The sequence below is a fragment of the Phyllobates terribilis genome, unplaced genomic scaffold (genome assembly GCF_046119375.1).
Source record: "Phyllobates terribilis strain yellow unplaced genomic scaffold, ASM4611937v1 Scaffold_11__3_contigs__length_659146591, whole genome shotgun sequence".
Lineage (NCBI taxonomy): Eukaryota > Metazoa > Chordata > Amphibia > Anura > Dendrobatidae > Phyllobates > Phyllobates terribilis.
In genome coordinates this window covers 225,166,913-225,188,277 of record NW_027362771.1, presented here as the reverse complement: position 1 = coordinate 225,188,277, position 21,365 = coordinate 225,166,913, and the positions used below count along the sequence as shown (strand labels likewise).

General features: G+C 39.5%; 1 protein-coding gene across 1 annotated transcript in view; it reads right to left on the bottom strand.

Moving 5' to 3' along the window:
- Window positions 1-1,036: 1,036 nt before the first annotated feature.
- ASB15 (ankyrin repeat and SOCS box containing 15) overlaps window positions 1,037-21,365 on the bottom strand; it is a 54,743-nt gene continuing 34,414 nt past the window's right edge. Inside the window, exons 8-10 of the mRNA XM_073652076.1 lie at window positions 12,431-12,998; window positions 8,042-8,195; window positions 1,037-7,073 (exon numbers count right to left, since the gene is read on the bottom strand). Coding sequence (XP_073508177.1) covers window positions 6,898-7,073; window positions 8,042-8,195; window positions 12,431-12,998 — 898 coding nt within the window. The 3' untranslated portion in view covers window positions 1,037-6,897. The remainder of the gene's footprint in view (window positions 7,074-8,041; window positions 8,196-12,430; window positions 12,999-21,365) is intronic.

Sequence of the window (21,365 nt, the reverse complement as noted above, 5' to 3'; positions counted from 1 at the left end):
GTACCTTGTTTTCCTCGCAAAAAACTATATTGAGAAAAAAAGACGAACATTAACTTCCAAACGTGAAGCGACCAGGAAGCCATTATCCTCTACAGTAGTGCTGTCATATTCCAGAACTGCAACCTCCCTGGATGCCCAGAAGTACAAGGTGTTCAGTGCTCAGAGACATGGCCAAGGTAAGGAAGACTGAAACCCGACCACCACTGAACAAGACATAGACAGAGAAACGTCAAGACTGGGCTAAGAAATATCTGAATACAGATTTTGCAAAAGTTTTATGCACTGATGAGATGAGTGACACTTCACGGACCAGATGGATAGACCCATGGCTGGATCAGAAACGGGCACAGACCCCAACTTGGACTCCAGAAGCCAGCAAATTGGAGATGGGATACTGATATAGGCTGGTATTATTATAGATGAGCTAGTTGGACCTTTTTGAGTTGAAGATAGATTCAAAATCAACTCCAAAACCTACAGTAAAAAGTCTGCATCTTTCAAGAAAACCATGATTTTTAAGCAAGACAATGCTCCATCGTTTGCATAAAAGTACTCCACTGATTGGCTAGCCAATAAAGTTCTTAAAGATGAAAGAATAATGATCCTGCCCCTTCCTCGCCTGAGCTAAACCCTATTAAGAACTTGACGGCCCTTCTTAAACAGGAGCTTTATGGTGAAGGAAAACAGTACACCTCTCTGAACAGTATCTGGGTGTGGTTGATGTTGCCCAAAAAGTTGACTATCAACAGATTAAGAAACTGACAGGCTCTATGGATGGAAGGCTTATGATTATTATTGAATAGAAGGGTGGCTAGTTTGGTCACTGATATTTTTTTTCAATGAAATCAGAAATATATTTTTGTACATTTTGAGTTTGGTTATTATTCTCACTTTATCTGATGAAAATAAAACAACTGAGATGGGAAAATGTACATTTTAATTTAGTTGCATAATAATTCAGCACATTAATAGTTGCCCAATAATTATACACACATAGACATTCTCAAAAGAAAGAAAAAACCTCACTTTTACTTGCTTAAATATTTCCATGTTTATTAACCTTAACAGCACTGCACTTGTTCAATAATAAAATTAATCATCAGAAATACAAATTGACTAATAATTGTGCACACAGTGTACAATGGGGTTGATTTACTAAGCTACCTACCCCAAAAATCTGGCTTAATTTGTGCCAACAAACTGTCTTTCATGCCTTGCACCACATTTATTATTTGTTTTAGACCAATTTACTGACACGCTGATCAATGGGACGTGGTCTATCTGAAAATTGTTTGAAAAAAGGGGCATGCTCTAATCGTGATTTATACTTACACCACAGTTTGCCTAAATTAAGCCAACTAAAAGATGGTGTAAACTTAAATTATGTAGACTTAAGGTGTATCAAGTTTATCAGTCAGCAGTCAGATAGCTACTGTGCTAAATCTGGCATATTATAAGACTGTCTAGTGCAAGTATGCGCTGTCTAAAAGACAGCTTTAGTAAATCCACGGCACAGTTTTCCAGATCTATAAAGTTTCCCCAGTCTAGCCTTTTCCAGTAGATGTCAACATTCACATGAATATTGAGGTCCAGACTGGGTTCTAATGTTGCAACCAAGGCACATTTTTTATGTTTTTGTGACAAAGGGCATGGAAGCCGCAACATGTGGACCCTGCCTAAGATTGCAGACATTACACCCAAGTAACATAGGCTTTTTTCACTCTTGAGTGTTAGCTGGCCCAAGAGTGAGGAATAAGTATTTGCAATCACAAACTGCAGCATATCTCTTTGTGCCTTTTGGCTCAGATACACAGTGGACCTTCGCTTTACCCTTATAAGAGCATCATATTGTAAATGACAGATCCACATTAAGGCTGCTTTCAGATTTTAGTAACACGGCTGTTTTTTTTGAGCCTAAGCTTCTATGATGCAATACCGCCAAGTCTGATGACCTGTGGGAGGTCCAAATATAGCGAGCATAATATGAGTGCAATTAAGCACCAGTATTACTTCCTTATTCTTATGTAGCATCAAAAGGGACTTCCAGATTTATATAAGCTAAGTTTAAGCCATGTATAAGAACTGAAATGTTTTTAAATACCTTGTTTTTCAATACCTTAAAGGGGTTGTACAGTTTTCTAAATCTCATGGTCCTTAGAGTAAGCCTTTAAAATATGAGACAGAGGACTAGTCTTAGCACCCCCTCTGATAAGCTGTTTGAGTGTTTTTTTGCAAATGCTGTTTACTGTACGTGTAGTAGTGGCTATGCTCCATATTACAGCTTTGCAGTTTAAGTGAATGGCATAAAATGTCAAACAGCTGATCATAGGGGGAGCCGAGAGTTGGACCCCAACAATCTATTTCTTTAGCTTTCTAAGGCCTTTAATTAAAAAAACAACCAAATAATCACTTTCATATGTAAAACACCGGCCTTTGCTATCAGTGAATTGGATTTGTTACAATTGTATTAAGTCCAGGTAAATATCTGTGTACTTAATACCTACTGTATCCCTTTTGCATTTTGCATCAATGTACAATGTTTGGTAAATATATCAGTATAAGTGTAAGGTATGAAGGACTTCAGTTGCCTAGACATGAGAAGCTCCTTTAACTCGCCAAGCAGACTTTGTACACACAGACAGAACATCATGTTTTATCTTCCATGATACTGCACAATTCAAAGACCCAATGATCTCAAATGGCTTAGAGTGGTTTAATAATGCATAAGGGCAACTGGCTGCTCTCGAAAAGGGTCTCAATTCTGGAAACTAATTTAACAATTTATAGAACCTTTCTGATATGATCAAAGTGGTATCTTTTACACATACACAACTTACATATACCTTCCTATTTTAATTATTGATTAGGGAATCCTCCAGACCATCTAATAAAATAGTCTAAGTTTCTTTATTCCATTTCTTAGCAATAGCACCTGGAGCCATTAGGTAATACCATTGTGTGTTTCTGAGAGATCTAGTGCTAGTAGTAGCTATATCAGTGAAGAATTGTTATAACTAGCTTGCTGACACCAACCACATAGCCTGCTTCCTAAATTAAAGTAATTTTTATACTTAAAGTCAGAAGATGGTTTAAATGGTTCATACTTAATAGTTCCATAAATCAGTAGTGCATGCAAAGATAACAGACTTTGTAAAATATCTTGTTAACTAAAAATGCCTTTTATTATTCTTATTACACACCTTTTTAGTTTAATTAATTTGCGTAACTAGAGTCCGATGGACCCCTGTGCAAAATTTGGACCTGGCCCCCACCTGCATGTTGGAAAGATGCACAGGCCCTTCCTTGTACCTTTCTAGTTCCTATAAAGACATACGTGTTTGCTCTCCCCCATAATATGTAATGTAATAATGTCCCACATCCTGGCCACTTTATTTATTATTATTATTTATTATTATAGCGCCATTAATTCCATGGCGCTTTACATGTGAAAAAGGGGGTATACATAGCAAAAAACACTTATAATAATCTTAAACAAAATGAGTCAGCGACTGGTACAGGAGGACAGAGGACCCTGCCCGCAAGAGCTCACAGTCTACGAGGGATGGGTGAGGATACAGTAGGTGAGGGTAGAGCTGGTCGAGCAGCGGTATAATGGAGCGGTGGTTACTGCAGGTTGTATGCTTGCCGGAAGAGGTGGGTCTTCAGGTTCCTTTTGAAGGTTTCCACGGTGGGAGAGAGTCTGATATGCTGGGGTAGAGAGCTCCAGAGTAGGGGAGATGCATGGGAGAAATCTTGTATGCGATTGTGGGAAGAAGAGATAAGAGGTGAGTAAAGAAGGAGATCTTGTGAGGATCGGAGGTTGCGTGTAGGTAAGTATCGTGAGATTAGGTCACAGATGTATGGAGGAGACAGGTTGTGGATGGCTTTGTATGCCAAGGTTAGGGTCTTGGAACTTGAGTCTCTGGGTAATGGAGAGCCAGTGAAGGGATTGACAGAGGGGGGAGGCCGGGGAGTAGCGGGGGTACAGGTGGATAAGTCGGGCAGCAGAGTTTAGGATACATTGGACGGGTGTGAGAGTGTTAGAAGGTGGTGAGGTGTGATTTGGAGAGTAAAGAGGAGACTTGATCTTCTGTAATGGTAGAGAATTTGGTTTTGGAGGAGGAAGGTTGGGTAGATAGGAGGAGGGGCTGTGGGGACTTTAGGCAAAAGCTTTGTCTGATGTTGCCAATCTTCTGCTTGAAGAAAGAGGCAAAGTCTTCAGCTGAGATGAGAGGGAGTCGCAGTTCTTTAGTCAGGCTGGTGTGCCAGGGTTGCCTGTTGATTGTGCAAACTTTGGTATGTGTGAGGGGGGCGACCGAGTTGAGAGCGGCAGCTGTTGTGGTGTTATATAAAGTGGTAGCAGCTTCTTTAATAATGTCCCCCATCCTGGGCCCCTTCCCGTATTAATATTCCCTATCATGGGCACCTTTATTTAATAATGTCCCCCTTTCTGGGCACCTTTTTGTTATAATGTCCTCCATCCAGAGTTCCTTCCTATTATAATGTCCCCCCATCCTGGGCCTTTTCCTGTAATAATGCTACCCATCCTGGGTCTTTTATTTAATAATGTGCCTCATCCTGGACCACTTCCTGTAGCAATGTCCTTCATACTGGCCCCTTTAGTTAATAATGTTCCCCATCGTGGGCCCTTTCCTACAATAATGTCCCCCGCCCTGGGCCCCTTCTAGTATTAATGTCACCCATCTTGGGCCATTTCCTGTAATAATGCCCTACATACTGGCCCCTTTATTTAACAAGGTTCCCATCCTGGGTCCCTTCCTGTAATAATTTCCCCCATGCTGGACACCTTCCTGTAATAATATCCTCTATTCTAGCCCCTTTATTTAGTAATATCCCCCATTCTGTACTCCCTCCCGTAATAATGTTTCCCAGCTTGAGCCCCTTCCAGTAATAATGTCCTACATCCAGGCCCATTTATTTAATAATGTCCCCATACTGGACCCCTTCCTGTAATAATGTCCTCCATCCTGGCACCTTTATTTAATAATGTCCCCAATCCTGGGTCCCATCATATAATAATGTCCTCCATCTTGGGTCCCTTTCTGGTATAATGTTCCCCATCATGGGCCTTCCAGTAAGAATATCCTTCGCTCCTCTCAAATATAGCCGGCGCATAATAATAGCTAAAATATTTTATTATGATTACTAAAAATTCTCCTAACTTCCAGGTACCTTGTAATTTGATGCAGACATCAGGTGACTGGAATCAGACAGTATAGTTTATGAATATGATAATTTCCTGTTCCAGCCACCTGACTGCTGCAACCAATCACAGGCCTCGGAGGTCAGGTGACTGAATGGGACATCATCACTTGCTGTTGCCGGTGCACTGTTGATTATACTTACTTTTAATAGTTTAGAACATTCCTTTCATTTTTTATATAAGAGAATGTCATAAGATAAGTCAATAATTCTTTTAAAGATCAAAGTTAAAGGGATACTGTCACCTCCAAAATGTAAATTGAACTAATTAAACAGTTATGTAGGGGACTTAACCCCTATAAAAATAAGTATACATTTCACTATTGTAATTAAGTTGAAAACCGTTGATATTCCATATGCAAGTGAAGATGCTTTGGTGCACCGTTATGCCTCTCTTAATTTGCATCCTGAGCAGTTCCCTCACTTTGATTGACGGTGCTCACTTTGTGAGAGCAAGCTCTGCCTGAACCATAACAGCAATGCTGTGCGTGCACACTAACTATGCAGGAGTCAGCGATGCACACACAGTATGGGCAGCTGGGTCCACTCTTATCTTTGCCTCCAGTCTTGACACCGACACGTCTACACCCAGAAGTGTAGCTTCATAGGGTAGGAGAGATCAGTTATTTGTGCCTCCAGTGCATCACAGAGTAGGTTTACACTGAATGTAGGAGGAGTACGAAACTGATTTCTCCTCCCCTCTGGAGCTGCTTGCTAAACTTCTGGGCGTAATGGTGCATCAAGATCTTGGCTGCACCAAAGCCACCTCGTTTACATATAAGAAGTTTTCAAACTAATTAAAACAGTGAAATATATACTGCTAATATGATTTTTATAAGTGCTAACTCCACTAGATAACGGTTTAATTAGTTCAATTTGCATTTCAAGGGTGACAGACTTCTCTTAAGGGGATGATTTGTTAACTCCAAACATCCCATGCTTTTACACAACTTTCCAGCGAAGGTCTTGCTAACATGAACATATGACAAGGCCAGGTGCTATGCAATGGTTTATTTGATAACACTTGGCCCAATGTTATTCTATGAGGGCAGTGCAGATCTGCTATTTTTTTTCTCATGCCGATTCGGGATGAGAAAACTATCCCAGCATGCTGTGAGTGGCTCTGGAGTTCGGATCACGTGCACCCATTCAAGTCTATGCGTGCATGTGAAACATTGGACTGCACTCGGATGTCATCAAGTGTAGTCCGACATTTGCAAATTCATACAATGGAGAAGATGGAGAAATTAAATTCTCCATCTTCTCCACACCTGTGCTATAATTCTCTCATGGGAGAGAATCGGTTCACACTAAGATGAAACTCGGCTTAAGCTCTGGCAGAGTTTGAGCCGAGTGTTATTAGCATAATGGGCTCAATTCTCTCGCATGACACCCGCCTAAATGATAGACTTCTGCCTGCTTGAAGCTTTTTACAATAAATTAGTATGCAGTGAACTCCCATAATGGCACAATAAGTAATTTTTGTTTTCTTCTAATCGGAGACTAGAAAACTCCACCATGATACATATGCATAATATAAAATACTAAAAATACTAAATACTTAAAAAGGCAGCATACAGTGTAATATTATTATTATTTAAAATTCCACCACGTTTACGGGCAGTTATCAATCATTGTAAGCCAACTTGTAAACAAGAAAGTACACTTAGTTCATTAGGTGTCAAAATGTAATCCCTTCCCATATAAATCATACTCTTTGTACAATATATAGGACTTCAGGAGAGGAGGCACAGGAACTCTCTTCACAGATGACAGGTTTTGTAATCTCTCCAAACCAAAAAGTTTACGCAGTTTAAGCCGGCACAAATGCTTCAGTTGACGGGGGTTTCCTACAAATAAATTACACTTATAATCAGAAAAATGAATTCAACTGTCTATATAATGTAAATGATAATGATCCAAGTACAGAAATGCAGGTGCGAAAGCTGATAGGGCTAATGAAGAAACTTTGAAGGCTGAGGCAAATAAATGATGTCAAGTACATATTAATACCTGAGCACTCGCCACCCATGCAAAACACGTTTGTACCACACAAAATGTCTAAATTTGGTAATTTTAGGTTCGAAGAGGTGTACATTATTGAGGAGTGCCCCAAAAGACATTTTGCTCATTATTTTGTAGGTATTTTTGTGCATTCTAGTATATGAATTAATCAATTTTTTTTTTTTCTTTTTAAGCCGGCCATACACATTAGAAAGCTGTCAGCCGAACGATGCTTCAGACGATCATTGGGCTAACAGCCATCTTAGCCTGACTCTCCCACACACAAGAGTGTTCATTCAGCCGAGCACTCCTGTTGTCTCTATGAGAAGGGGATCTCCTACATGTTGGCTGGCGGCTTATCTCTGAAAGAACAATGATCAGCAGTCCTCGACAATCAGTTGGCCGGCGACCCCATACACATTAGACAGTCAGCCAAACTCATCAATATCGGTGGGTTTCACCGACATTAGTGTAATATGTATTGGGGCCTTTACTATGGGGAAACAGGTTAGCAAAGAACACGTTATCTATGTGTGCCATGCTTTTCGTACATACAGATCTTTGATAACAGTGATCTAATGGTAACAGCCTAGATTCACTAATAGGGAGTTAGTGATCTACATACACAGACAAGTACAGGAGGCTGAAATCACAGAGCAAGTTCCTTCTGCAATGGGATTCACAGTCATGTCATTACTGACACAGCACACAATTTGCGTACCTCATAGGGGGGCAATGTGATTGCCTCTGTTGAGAGTAAAAATGCTGATGCTTTCAAGAAAGCATGTGTAAATTATGATGTAAGCTATTTTACCTATAATCTCCTGGATCTCTGTCCATTCATTTTGTACTTCAAGGATGGATTTCAGTTTTGTACAAATTGGAACATAATCCATGTAATCCACTAACACTCGAATAACTTTTCCGACCAAATGCCTCATCCATGATACTGTGATGAAATCACAAAACTAAAAAAAAAACATAGAAAACTGGAAAATATCATCAAAATGTAGTACAATCACTGTTCTTTTTTATGTGACGTAAACATAGTTAAAGGGAATCTGTCAGCAGGTTTTTGCTACCTCATCTGAGAGCAGCATGATGTAGGCAAAGAGAAGCTGAATCCAATGGTGTATCACTTAGATTACTGGGTGCAGCAGTTGTGATACAATCAGAGCTAACCCTGCCCACACCAGGCTATCCCTGTACAAAGTCCATAGACAGTGAGGTGCTCATCACAGGGAGAGGGGGCACTACCAAACTGATGTAGTCAGGCAATGTTAATCTGTGATAAATCCTTCACAGTAAGTAAACAGCACACACTTTGACAAGTGACACATCCCTGAATTCTGTGTTTCAGCCTTTAACTCCATTTTTGAACGTACAAAAAACATAGGTCCCCAAAAAATATGGGAAAGATGTGTATATTATTCTCAATGGGAGACCTATTGAAATCTACAGTGGTGGCCAAAAGTATTGGCACCCCTGCAATTCTGTCAGATAATACTCAGTTTCTTCCTGAAAATGATTGCAATCAGAAATTCTTTGGTATTATTATCTTCATTTAATTTGTCTTCAATGAAAAAAACACAAAAAGAATTGTCCTAAAGCCAAATTGGATACAATTCCACACCAAACCTAAAAAAGGGGGTGGACAAAAGTATTGGCACAGTTTGAAAAATCATGTGATGCTTCTCTAATTCGTGTAATTAACAGCACCTGTAACTTACCTGTGGCACCTAACAGGTGTTGGGAATAACTAAATCACACTTGCAGCCTGTTAACATGGATTAAAGTTGACTCAACCTCTGTCCTGTGTCCTTGTGTGTACCACATTGAGCATGGAGAAAAGAGAGAAGACCAAAGAACTGTCTGAGGACTTGAGATACCAAATTGTGAGGAAGCATGAGCAATCTCAAGGCTACAAGTCCATCTCCAAAGACCTGAATGTTCCTGTGTCTTCTGTGCGCAGTGTCATCAAGAAGTTTAAAGCCCATGGCACTGTGGCTAACCTCCCTAGATGTGGACGGAAAAGAAAAATTGATGAGAGATTTCAACACAAGATTGTGTGGATAAAGAACCTCGACTAACATCCAAACAAGTTCAAGCTGCCCTGCAGTCCGAGGGTACAACAGTGTCAACCCGTACTATCCGTCGACGTCTGAATGAAAAGGGACTGTATGGTAGGATACCCAGGAAGACCCCACTTCTTACCCCGAGACATAAAAAAGCCAGGCTGGAGTTTGCCAAAACTTACCTGAGAAAGCCTAAAACGTTTTGGAAGAATGTTCTTTGGTCAGATGAGACAAAAGTAGAGCTTTTTGGCAAAAAGCATCAACATAGAGTGTACAGGATAAAAAAAGAGGCATTCAAAGAAAAGAACACGGTCCCTACAGTCAAACATGGCGGAGGTTCCCTGATGTTTTGGGGTTGCTTTGCTGCCTCTGGCACTGGCCTGCTTGACCGTGTGCATGGCATTATGAAGTCTGAAGACTACCAACAAATTTTGCAGCATAATGTAGGGCCCAGTGTGAGAAAGCTGGGTCTCCCTCAGAGGTCATGGGTCTTCCAGCAGGACAATGACCCAAAACACACTTCCAAAAGCACTATAAAATGGTTTGAGAGAAAGCACTGGAGACTTCTAAGGTGGCCAGCAATGAGTCCAGACCTGAATCCCATAGAACACCTGTGGAGAGATCTCAAAATGGCAGTTTGGAGAAGGCACCCTTCAAATATCAGGGACCTGGAGCAGTTTGCCAAAGAAGAATGGTCTACAATTCCAGCAGAGCATTGTAAGAAACTCATTGATGGTTACCGGAAGCGGTTGTTCGCAGTTATTTTGGCTAAAGGTTGCGCAACCAAGTATTAGGCTGAGGGTGCCAATACTTTTGTCTGGCCCATTTTTGGAGTTTTGTGTGAAATGATCAATGATTTGATTTTTGCTTCATTCTCTTTTGTGTTTTTTCCTTGCAAGCAAATTAAATGAAGATAATAATACCAAAGAATTTGTGATTGCAATCATTTTCAGGAAGAAACTGAGTATTATCTGACAGAATTGCAGGGATGCCAATACTTTTGGCCACCACTGTATAGACGTTTCAAAACATTTAATATGTTTCCCTGTCTATACCATTGAAAACTAGTTGAGAAAATAATAAAATGACTATATTATATATATGTTATAAAATGTGTTCTACTTTAATTTTGGCAGTGACTCCAAATCCAGACCTCCATTGGTTAATAAATTTGATTTCCATTGATGATTTTTGTGTGATTTTGTTGTCAACTTTGTACAGAACAAAGTATTCAATGAGAATATTTCATTCATTCAAATCTATGATGTGCTATTTGAGTGTTACCTTTATTTTTTTGAGCAGTATATATCTATCTATCTATATATATATATATATATATCTATATATATATATATATATATATATATATATATATATATATATATAATTTTAAAGTATATAGTTGCGGGAGGATATAAATGGACACAGATGACATATATGTCAAAATTCAGACAGATATAGTTCGAAGTATAGCACATGCTTGCATATGAATTTGATGAATATGCCCTATGCATACATCATACAGTTGCAAATGCACAATATGTATATGAACATAGCCTTGGGAAAAAAACATTTTGAGAACCAGGAAGATTAATTAAATTAACCCCTTAATACATAATCAAGCAAATGTATGTAATTGCGTGAGTTATTGTGTGTTGAGACACTGGAGTTGAGCTCCCTCCACAATTGGTTGATGCCATCTATGTTACTGTTATGGAGGTGGGTGTGGACCCCACTGGCTGGACTTACCCAGGGGCATAACTGAGTGACTACCTGGTCTTCTCTAAAGTCTCTGATGATAGGCTTGCGCCATTGGGGGGAGTCCCCAGGTGCCACTCCAGGGCAGTACCCGGATCTGCAGCAGCTTACCAATGGGTCAAGTCATAGATATGAAGTACAGAGGATGAAGACAGAGATGTGGTCAAAAACTTTGAGGTCTGGGTGGGCAGCACAGGTTCAAATTACGAACCCAAGTCAGGAGCGGAGAGATCAGACAAAATGAGTAAACTAGTTGGGTTGGTAACAGAAGAGTCAAAACGATAAAGAACCTTGACAGGGAATTAGTAACGAACTGAACTAGAACCTAAGCTCAGGCAAGGTGTGGAGGGAGGAGCTGCCTTATCTATCCACTGCAGACAGGGGATAGGCCAGGGAAGCAAAACTCTGCAGGACACAAAGGTTTTAAATTCCTGCAGAGTCTTGACACACCTCTCTATATATGGGTGGAGACTCTCCAGCAACAGGAGGATGTAGCTGTGCTGGACGTGATGCAAGAAGCAGCTCAGCAAGATGGTCTGACACTGGGAGGAGCAGTGCAGTGAACGTAATGAGTAAGACTGCGGTTACAAACTGTGTGATTCACTAGCGTGACAATTACATAGCTAGTATCTGTGTCTAATAGCAGTGGTCAGAGCAGAGCTTTAATTTATACTTATATACCATTTAAATGCTGTTGTTAATCTCGGAGGAAGGATAGCAGAACACTGCTAGAGATAGCCGAGTGCTACACTAGGCTGGTCTTCAGAACTCCCATAAGAATGAATGGAGTGACAGTGTGCATGATCAATCATGTCTCCATTCACACGGTGCTGTGTAGAGGCCTGGTTTTTGGGATCAGTGGGGGTCTCAGGAGTCAAACCCTGTAACGATAGGGGATAACTTTCAAAATTCAGAATAACCCTTAAAGGGGTTAATGGATATGACAAGTCATTGGAACTATACTCAGTAAGGATAAAAAAGAAACATCTAGATTCATTACATGTAATATAGAAACATCTAGATACTAGTTGTTGCATAGTCAAAGATTTTGTCTATAACCTCAATTGGTTCATTTTACTTCCTTTAGCTGGTTTCTTCATATTCTTAGATTTTCTCTCTCTCTCTTTGCTTGCTGAGAAGATATAGTCTTCCTGATGTAATAACAAAGTGGTGCTGTCTGCTCTGAGCTAATCGGACATTCTTCTCCTATCCCTTCTAAGCAAATAGTTATATCGACAGGTATAGTTTTACTGTACCATTTTATCTCATAGGATGGGGTTAATAGCTGAGACGGGCAAGTAAAAATAATTTGTACATTACGTGCAAGTATATATAGTAAAAAAATACTTTCATCTAGTATGACAACTCACATGGGTGTCCTTTATGACACATGATGTCCAACCAGGCAGCACTTCTTCAGAGGTTGTCCACGTAAATGATCCTCCATACATGTCCCCATGTATGCAATCAAAACACCTCTCAGCTTGGTATCCATTATTTAACAACATCCGTAGCATGATTTCATCATTTAGAGCATACTGTATAGCACTTGGAAAATGAGTATCATTCACAAGCATGAAGTAGCAGTTGACATTGGCATTGTGAACTAGGAGGAGTCTAACAATTTCATAGCTTCCAGATCGTACAGCTACTAAAATACAGTTCAGAGGGTCCAAATTTGGATTAGCGCCAGCTTTTAATAGTATCTCTGTGCATAAAACATCTTTATTAGATACTGCAAAAAACAATGCAGTCATTCTTTTATCACCATAATTTTCAGATAAATGTTCAGCTAAGAGCTCGTTGACATCAAAACCATTCTCAATAAGTAGTTCAAGGCACTGCATGTTTTGACCATCCACAGCAGAATGAATAGGACTTAATCCGCTTTTTTGAATTGCATGTCGTGATGTTACAGGAATAAGGAACTTCAGTGCACTAAAAGGAAAAATAAAATATTAAAATTTGACACCACACAAAATACTTACTTCTCAAATTACTTGGTAATTTAGTGCATCACTAATCTACTCAGAAGTGTAAAGGGAGGTCTATAGGGCTTACTCAGAAGTATAAAGGGAGTTCTATAGAGTTTATAAAAGAGTTAACTAGAGATGATCAAATCTTCTGAGATTTAAATTTTCAGAGTTCATATATTTTTTCTAAAAAATTTATTTGCAATGACCAAAATTTATTTCAGATTTTCTTTCTGTGGCTTACTGATACTTAAGCACTTCACCCCTGAGCTTGTTTTCATCTTCCAGACCAAGCCAAATTTTACAATTCTGACCAGTGTCACTTTATGAGGTATGAACTCTGGAATGCTTCAACGTATTTCAGTGATTCATAGAGTCATAGAATGTTATAGTTGGAAGGGACCTCCAGGGTCATTGTGTCTAACCCCCTGCTCAATGCAGGATTCACTAAACCATCTCAGACTGATGTCTGTCCAGCCTCTGTTTGAAGACTTCCATTGAAGGAGAACTCACCACCTCTCGTGGCAGCCTGTTGCACTCATTAATCACCTTCACTGTCAAAAAATGTTTCTGATATCTAATCTGTATCTTCTCCCTTTCAGTTTCATTCCATTGTTTATCATGTTTCCATGTGCAAATGAGAATAAGTATATCCCTTCAGATATTTGTAGACAGCTATTAAGTCTCCTCTTAGCCCTTTTTTTTCAAGCTAAACATTGCTAGCTCCTTTAACCATTCCTCATAGGACATACAGTAGTTTACAGTCTGCTCACCATCTGGTAACTTTTCTCTGAACTTGCTCCAGTTTTTCTATATCTTTTTTAAAATGTGGTGCCCAGAACTGGACACAGTACTCCAGATGAGGTCTGAAAAAGGAGGATGTGAGATGATTACGTCATGTGATCTAGACTCTATACTTCTCTTAATACATCCCAGAACTCTGTTTGCCTTTTTTACTGCTGCATCACACTGCTGACTCGTGCAGTCTGTGATCCATTAATATACACAAGTCTTTTTCACACATGCTGTTGCTTAGTTCTATTCTTCTCATTCTTTAGAAGTTTTTTTTGTTTTCTTTCCCAGATGTAGAATCTTGCATTTTTCCCTGTTAAATACCATTCTATTAGTCATTGCCCATTGTTCAAGCTTACCTAGATTCTTCTGGAGCCTTTCTCTGTCTTCTCTAGTGTTAGCTATCCGTCCTAGCTTTGCATCACCTGCCTATTTGATTAGTTGAGCTTCAGTTCCCTTATGTAGATCATTTATAGAAAATGTTGAACAACACTGGGGCCAGGACAGAGCCTTGGGGTACCCCACTTGAAACACTCTTCCAATTGGATGTGCAATAATTTATTACCACTCTATTAGTAGGATCACTGAGCCAGTTATGTATCCACCTAACCATAACCTTGTCAATCCCATACTTGGTCATTTTTTCAATAAGGATAGTATGAGATTCTTTAATAAAAATGCTTTGCTGAAGGCGAGATATACTATATCTACCACATTTCCCTGACCCATCCAGTCAGTGATTACATCATAGAAGGAAATTAGATTACTCTGGCATGACTTGTTTGCTAAAAGCCCATGCTGGCTCTGGTTAATTACTGTATTCTTATCCAAGTACTTACATACATGCCGTTTAATAGTTTGTTCAAAGATCTTTCCTAATATAGAAGTAAGGCTCACTGGTGTGTAATTTCCTGACTCCATCTTCTTTCCTTTTTTGAAGATAGAGACAACATTTGCCCTTCTCCAATCTTCTGGGACTTCTCCTGTTCTCCAGGAATTTTCAAAGATTCTGGGTAGTGGATCTGCAATTTCCTCTGCTATCTCTTTCAGTACCCTGGGATGTAATTCATCTGGACCAGGAAATTTAAATTCATTTAAATTAGCTAAGTGTTCCCTCATCATCTCTCTGTTTATAGATAGCGTGGATTCTTTTATTCCTTCGATAGTGCATTGAAGATCAGTTAATGTAACATTTTCTTTCTTAGAGAACACAGATGCAAAATAGGAATTTAAAAGTTCAGCCTTCTCAACATCATTTTTGACCACTTCACACTTTTCATCCTGTAAAAATCCTATAGCATCTTTGACTTTTCTTTTGCTTTTGACATACCCCCAAAATCCCTCTTTGTTGCTTTTGGTCTCTCTTGCAAGCATCACTTCATTACTGACTTTAGCTCTTCTAACGCTTGCCCTGCATTCCCTGCAGATAGCATTATATTCTTCTTTAGATTTACCCCCCTCTATCCATTTGATATACATTTATTTTTTTCCTTTTTAGCAAGTGTTTAAGTTCTGTGTTCATCACTCCTGGTCTATTTAAATGCTTCCAATTCTTCCTTCTTTTCAGGATTGTTACTGATTGTGCAATGTAATTTCATTTAGCAAAATCTCCCATCCTTCTTGGACATTTCTGTCTTTAGAACATCCAGCTATTGGATTTTTCCTACCTTCTTTCTGAGTTCATTAAAATCTGCCTTTCTGATGTCCAACCTTATAGTCTGAGTCCTCGCAGGTCTTCCTTCTCTTGTAATCCAAAATTAGAGAATAACATGATTGCTGCCTCCTAAATTCCCAGCCACCTTTACTTCCTAAACCATTCCCTCCTTGTCGATAGGGATAAGGTCCATGTGCAGATACTCTTGTTATCTCTTTTTCCTTTTCAAAGATAAAGTTGTCAGCAAGAGAATATAAGAATTTTCTGCACACATTATTTTTGCCTGAAAGAGATTCCCATCAAATATCTGGATAGTTAAAATCTCCCATGATCACTATGTCGTAATTTTTTGAGAACAAAGACATCTGAGATGGTGAGGGAACACTTAGCTAATTTAAATGAATTTAAATCTCCTGGTCCAGATGAATTACATTCTACGGTACTGAAAGAGATAACAGAGGAAATTGCAGATCCACTAGCCAGAATCTTTGAAAATTCCTGGAGAACAGAAGTCCCAGAAGATTGGAGTATTGCAAATGTTGTCCCTATCTTCAAAAAAGGAAAGAAGATGGAGCCAGGAATTTACATGCCTTACTTCTATACCAGGAAAGATCTTTGAACAAATTATTAAACAGCATGTATGTAAGTACTTGGATAAGAATACAGTAATTAAACAGAGTCATCATGGGTTTTTAGCAAACAAGTCATGCCAGAGTAATCTAATTTCCTTCTATGATGGAATCACTGACTGGGTAGATTAATGAAATGCGGTAGATATAGTATATCTCGACTTTAGCAAAGCATTTGATAAAGTATCTCATACTATCCTTATTGAAAAATGACCAAGTATGGGATTGACAAGGCTACGGCTCAGTGATCGTACTTAAAGAGTGGTAATAAATGGTTGCACATCCAATTGAAAGAGTTTCAATTGGGGTACCACAATGCTCTGTCTTTTCCCCAGTGTTGTTTAACATTTTTATAAATGATCTAGATAAGGGAACTAATGGCAAACTAATCATATTTGCAGATGATGCAAAGCTAGGAAGGATAGCTAACATTAGAGAAGACAAAGAAAGGATTCATAAGGTTCCATATCACATACTTCAGAGATTTTCACAGAAACTCCGATGTAAGCACTTAGCGTAGGGCGCAGGATAAATGTGCGCCCAGGCTTACAACAATCTTTGGGAGGCAAAATGAACAAATCAATAGCAGGTCAAGAATTGGTTTCATTTATTTTTTATGCCATTCCTCGTGCGGTATAAGTGATTAGAAGACTTTATTCTTCCTGTTGGTTTGATTACAGAGATACCAGATTTATATCAGTTCTTCATGTTTGGCAGCTGTCACACACTAAAAGACGCTTTTTTTTGCAAAAACAAGTTTTTGCCATGCCATATTTTGAAGGCTATAATTTTTCATGTCATTTGAGGGATAGTTTTTTGAGGGATGAGATGACGTTTTTATTGGTACCATTCTTGGGCACATAACATTTTTGATTGCTTTCTATTCTGATTTTTGGTAGACAAGATGAACAAAAAACACCAATTGTTTTCTGTTTTTTATGCCGTACCGCGTGTGGTAAAATTAATATGACAGCTTATTCTTTGGGTCAGTATGATTGCAGCGATACCACATTTATATATTTTTTTATGTTTTGCTGCTTTTATGCAATAAAAAATGTATATAGAACAAGAATTGTTTTTACATTGTTGTATTCTGAGAGCTATAGCTTTTTTTATTTTTCCACTGATGGAGTTATATGGTGGCTTATTTTTTTGTGGGACAAGATCGCTTTTTCAGCTATACCATTTCTACTTACATTTGTCTTTTTGATTGCATTTTATTTCACTTTTTGTTCGGCAGTTTGATGAAAAAGTATATTTATTTGCCTCGTTTTTTATTTTTTTTACGGTGTTCACTGAAGTGATTAACTAGTGTGACAGTTTTATAGATCAGGTCGTTCCAGATGTGGCGATGCCAAATATGTGGTTATTTTTATATAGGTATAATATTTTTTTATTTTTTTTATTATTTTGTAATTATTTATTTTGAAATATTTTTACAATTTTTTTTACTTTTTTACTTAATCTCCCTATGGGACTTTAACTTTTATCACTCTGATCATTGGTATAATGCATTCCAATGCATCAGCATTGCAAAATATTATAAGTGTCAGTGCTACATAGTCTAACAGGCTTGCATAGCTGGCTGACCTTGGGTTGCCATGACGACGATAAGGCCCTCGCGACGATGTCATGGGGGCTCTGATCAGACTGGAGAGGGAACCCCCTCCCTTTCCCCGTCTCCTGAATGTTGCGATCGATATTGAGGGGGTTAAACAGCCAGAGACGGTGCAGGCACCAATCCTGGCTGTGAGAGCTGGGGCACAGCTTCTGTGCCGCACATGATCGCCATTACGTACCTAAACTTCATTGGTCGGAAACCCCTATCAGACCATGACGTATAAGTATGTCAAATGTCATGAAGGGGTTAAAGTGGACTAACAGTGAAGGGAAAAAAAAGTGCAATAGGAATTCAAAAGAAGTTGCCAGCAACGCAATGTCACTGATCAACCACACTGGGTCTGTTACTGCTGCTGACACCTGTTCTATTTCTCCCTCTATGAATTAAATCTCTGCATTATTCACAAGCTACTACACTCATCTTCTTCAGTGTTGCAGTTGTATAACACATTACTTTTTGGAGTTTTTGTCCAATGTTTTAGGACTTTCACTCCCAATCTCTATTGCTGTGCTCTGACACTGACATACTTTCAATATCCTAAATTATCTTAAAATGGCTGTTGCATTCACTGCTTTCGCTTTTATACTGGCTATAATAGTCCCTCCTGATTGACTGTGCTATTGCATTTGATGCCATAGGAGCAAAACACTATGGGGCAACCCATGCAGTCATTGCAACTTTCTGTGGCTGTGGTTATTGCAAATTTCTGTAATGTAAAATGAAAGTAGACATTTTTTTCGTCAATTCATGCACATTAAATAGCAAATTGCTCAAATTTGTTGAGACATTCGGATTTCATAAAATTTGACAGAAATTTGATTCACAGATGCAATTCGCTCATCAAGAGTTTTAATCCTGTAAGAAAGTTGATGGCTTCTAATGAGTTGCTGCAGTTTTTGAAATACATGTAAAATTCCAATCTATGAGTGCACTGCTTTATAGCATGTGTTGTATGTAATTAATTTTCCCTCTCAACCTTATTGGCAAAAAGCTCAACATGATTGAGCCAATATATTGTATTTCGCTATTGTCAAACAGTCATAAAATCTTGCTAAAAACTAGCAAATGTGTATGTAAAAGCTTAGTATCTTAATGATGTTTTACATTTAGCAAATGGCAAGGCTTCTTTCAAATCAGAGTATGAGAAAAATATGGAATAAAGAACGAAATAGAAATGAAAGATAAATTAGAATAATCCCTATGCAGACATAACATTAAAATTACATGCCTATATTGTATAGGTCCCTTCGTACCACTAAAACAGTTCTGAACCTTCGAGGCATGAACTCCACAAGACCTAAGGTTTTCAATAGTATCTGCCAGCGTGACATTACAAGAAAACTCTATAGGTACTCAAAGTACCAAGGTAGAACCTCCATGGATCTAGATTTTCAGGCTATGTTCACATAATATTTTACCCTACTGTCCACAGCTCCATCGGGGCTTACGTCTGAACCCCCGCAAAATGGGATTCAGACTGGTGTGCTGACGTGGCTCCAACAGGGTTTACGTTTGAACACCTGCAACATAGGATTGCACTGACAGGGCCATTGACTATAATGATGCAGACAGAGTCACAGTGTGTTCTATAGGGCACTGTTTTATGCCTAGTTGAGGCTGGTAGCATCATGCTGTCTTCTATATGGCTAAAAATGATGTACAAGATAGCACACTGTGACTCTGTCTGCATCATTATAGTCAATGGCCCTGTCAGTGCATACGCCCGAATACAGGGATGTAAGCCCAGTTGGAGCCATGGAACGTAGGACGAAACACTATGTGGACATAGCCTGACAATCCTGATTCATGGAGGTTCTACCTTAGAACGTTGGGTCAAACGTGATGTGAACCCTTCTTCAGGATGTAAATGTTTTACAACAATGTTAAGGAAGTTGCAACATGTGAAACAGGGGAGGACACCTACAGCTGTTTCACTAATTCATTATAAGACCCTTGATTGTCCTTTCCTCCTCTTCAATTCATTATAAGACCATACATTATTCTCTCTCCTACAGCCCCCAATTCATTTTAAGGCCCTGTATTGTCCTCTTCCCCATCCCAATTAATTAATGGAGTCCTTCCCCCAGGAAAGGAAGACCAAGAGTCACCTCTGCTTCTGAGGATAAGTTTATCCGACTCACCAGCCTCAGAAATCGCAGGTTAACAGCAGCTCAGATTAGAGACCAGGTCAATGTCACACAGAGTTCTAGCAGCAGACATATCTCTACAACAACTGTTAAGAGGAGACTTTGTGCAGCAGGCCTTCATGGTAAAATAGCTGCTAGGAAACCACTGCTAAGGACAGGCAACAAGCAGAAGAGACTTGTTTGGGCTAAAGAACACAAGGAATGGACATTAGACCAGTGGAAATCTGTGCTTTGGTCTGATGAGTCCAAATTTGAGATCTTTGCTTCCAACCACTGTGTCTTTGTGCGATGCAGAGAAGGTGAACGGATGGACTCTACATGCCTGGTTCCCAACGTGAAGCATGGAGGAGGAGGTGTGATGGTGTGGGGGTGGTTTGCTGGTGACACTGTTGGGGATTTATTCAAAATTGAAGGCATACTGAACCAGCATGGCTACCACAGCATCTTGCAGCGGCATTCTATTCCATCCGGTTTGCGTTTAGTTGGACCATCATTTATTTTTCAACAGGACAATGACTCCAAACACACCTCCAGGCTGTGTAAGGGCTATTTGACCAAGGAGGAGAGTGATGGGGTGCTACGCCAGATGACCTGGTCTCCACAGTCACCAGACCTAAACCCAATCGAGATGGTTTGGGGTGAGCTGGACCGCAGAGTGAAGGCAAAAGGGCCAACAAGTGCTAAGCATCTCTGGGAACTCCTTCAAGATTGTTGGAAGACCATTTCCGGTGACTACCTCTTGAAGCTCATCAAGAGAATGCCAAGAGTGTGCAAAGCAGTCATCAAAGCAAAAGGTGGCTACTTTGAAGAACCTAGAATATAAGACATATTTTCAGTTGTTTCACACTTTTTTGTTAAGTATATAATTCCACATGTGTTAATTCATAGTTTTGATGCCTTCAGTGTGAATGTACAATTTTCATAGTCATGAAAATACAGAAAAATCTTTAAATGAGAAGGTGTGTCCAAACTTTTGGTCTGTACTGTATGTGTATGTGAAAAACGGCACAAGGGACATTCCTCCAATATGAGGACCAGGATAGGGACATTCCTCCAACATGGGGACCAGGATTGGGACATTCCTCCAACATGAGGACCAGGATGGGGACCTTCCTCCAATATGGGGACCAGGATGGGGACATTCCTCCAATATGGGGACCAGGATGGGGACATTCCTCCAATATGGGGACCAGGATGGGGACCTTCCTCCAATATGGGGACCAGGATGGAGGACATTACTACAAGATGGGGACCAGGATGGGCACATTACTACAAGAGGGGGACCATGATGGAGACATTCCTACAAGATGGGGACATTACAACAAGATGGGGACCAGGATGGGGCATTACTACAAGATGAGGACATATCTACAATATGGTTGACCAGTATGGGACATTACGACAATATGGGGCCCAGGATGGGAGACATTACAACAAGATGGGGACCAGTATGGAATATTACAAGATCGGGACAAAGATGGGGGACATT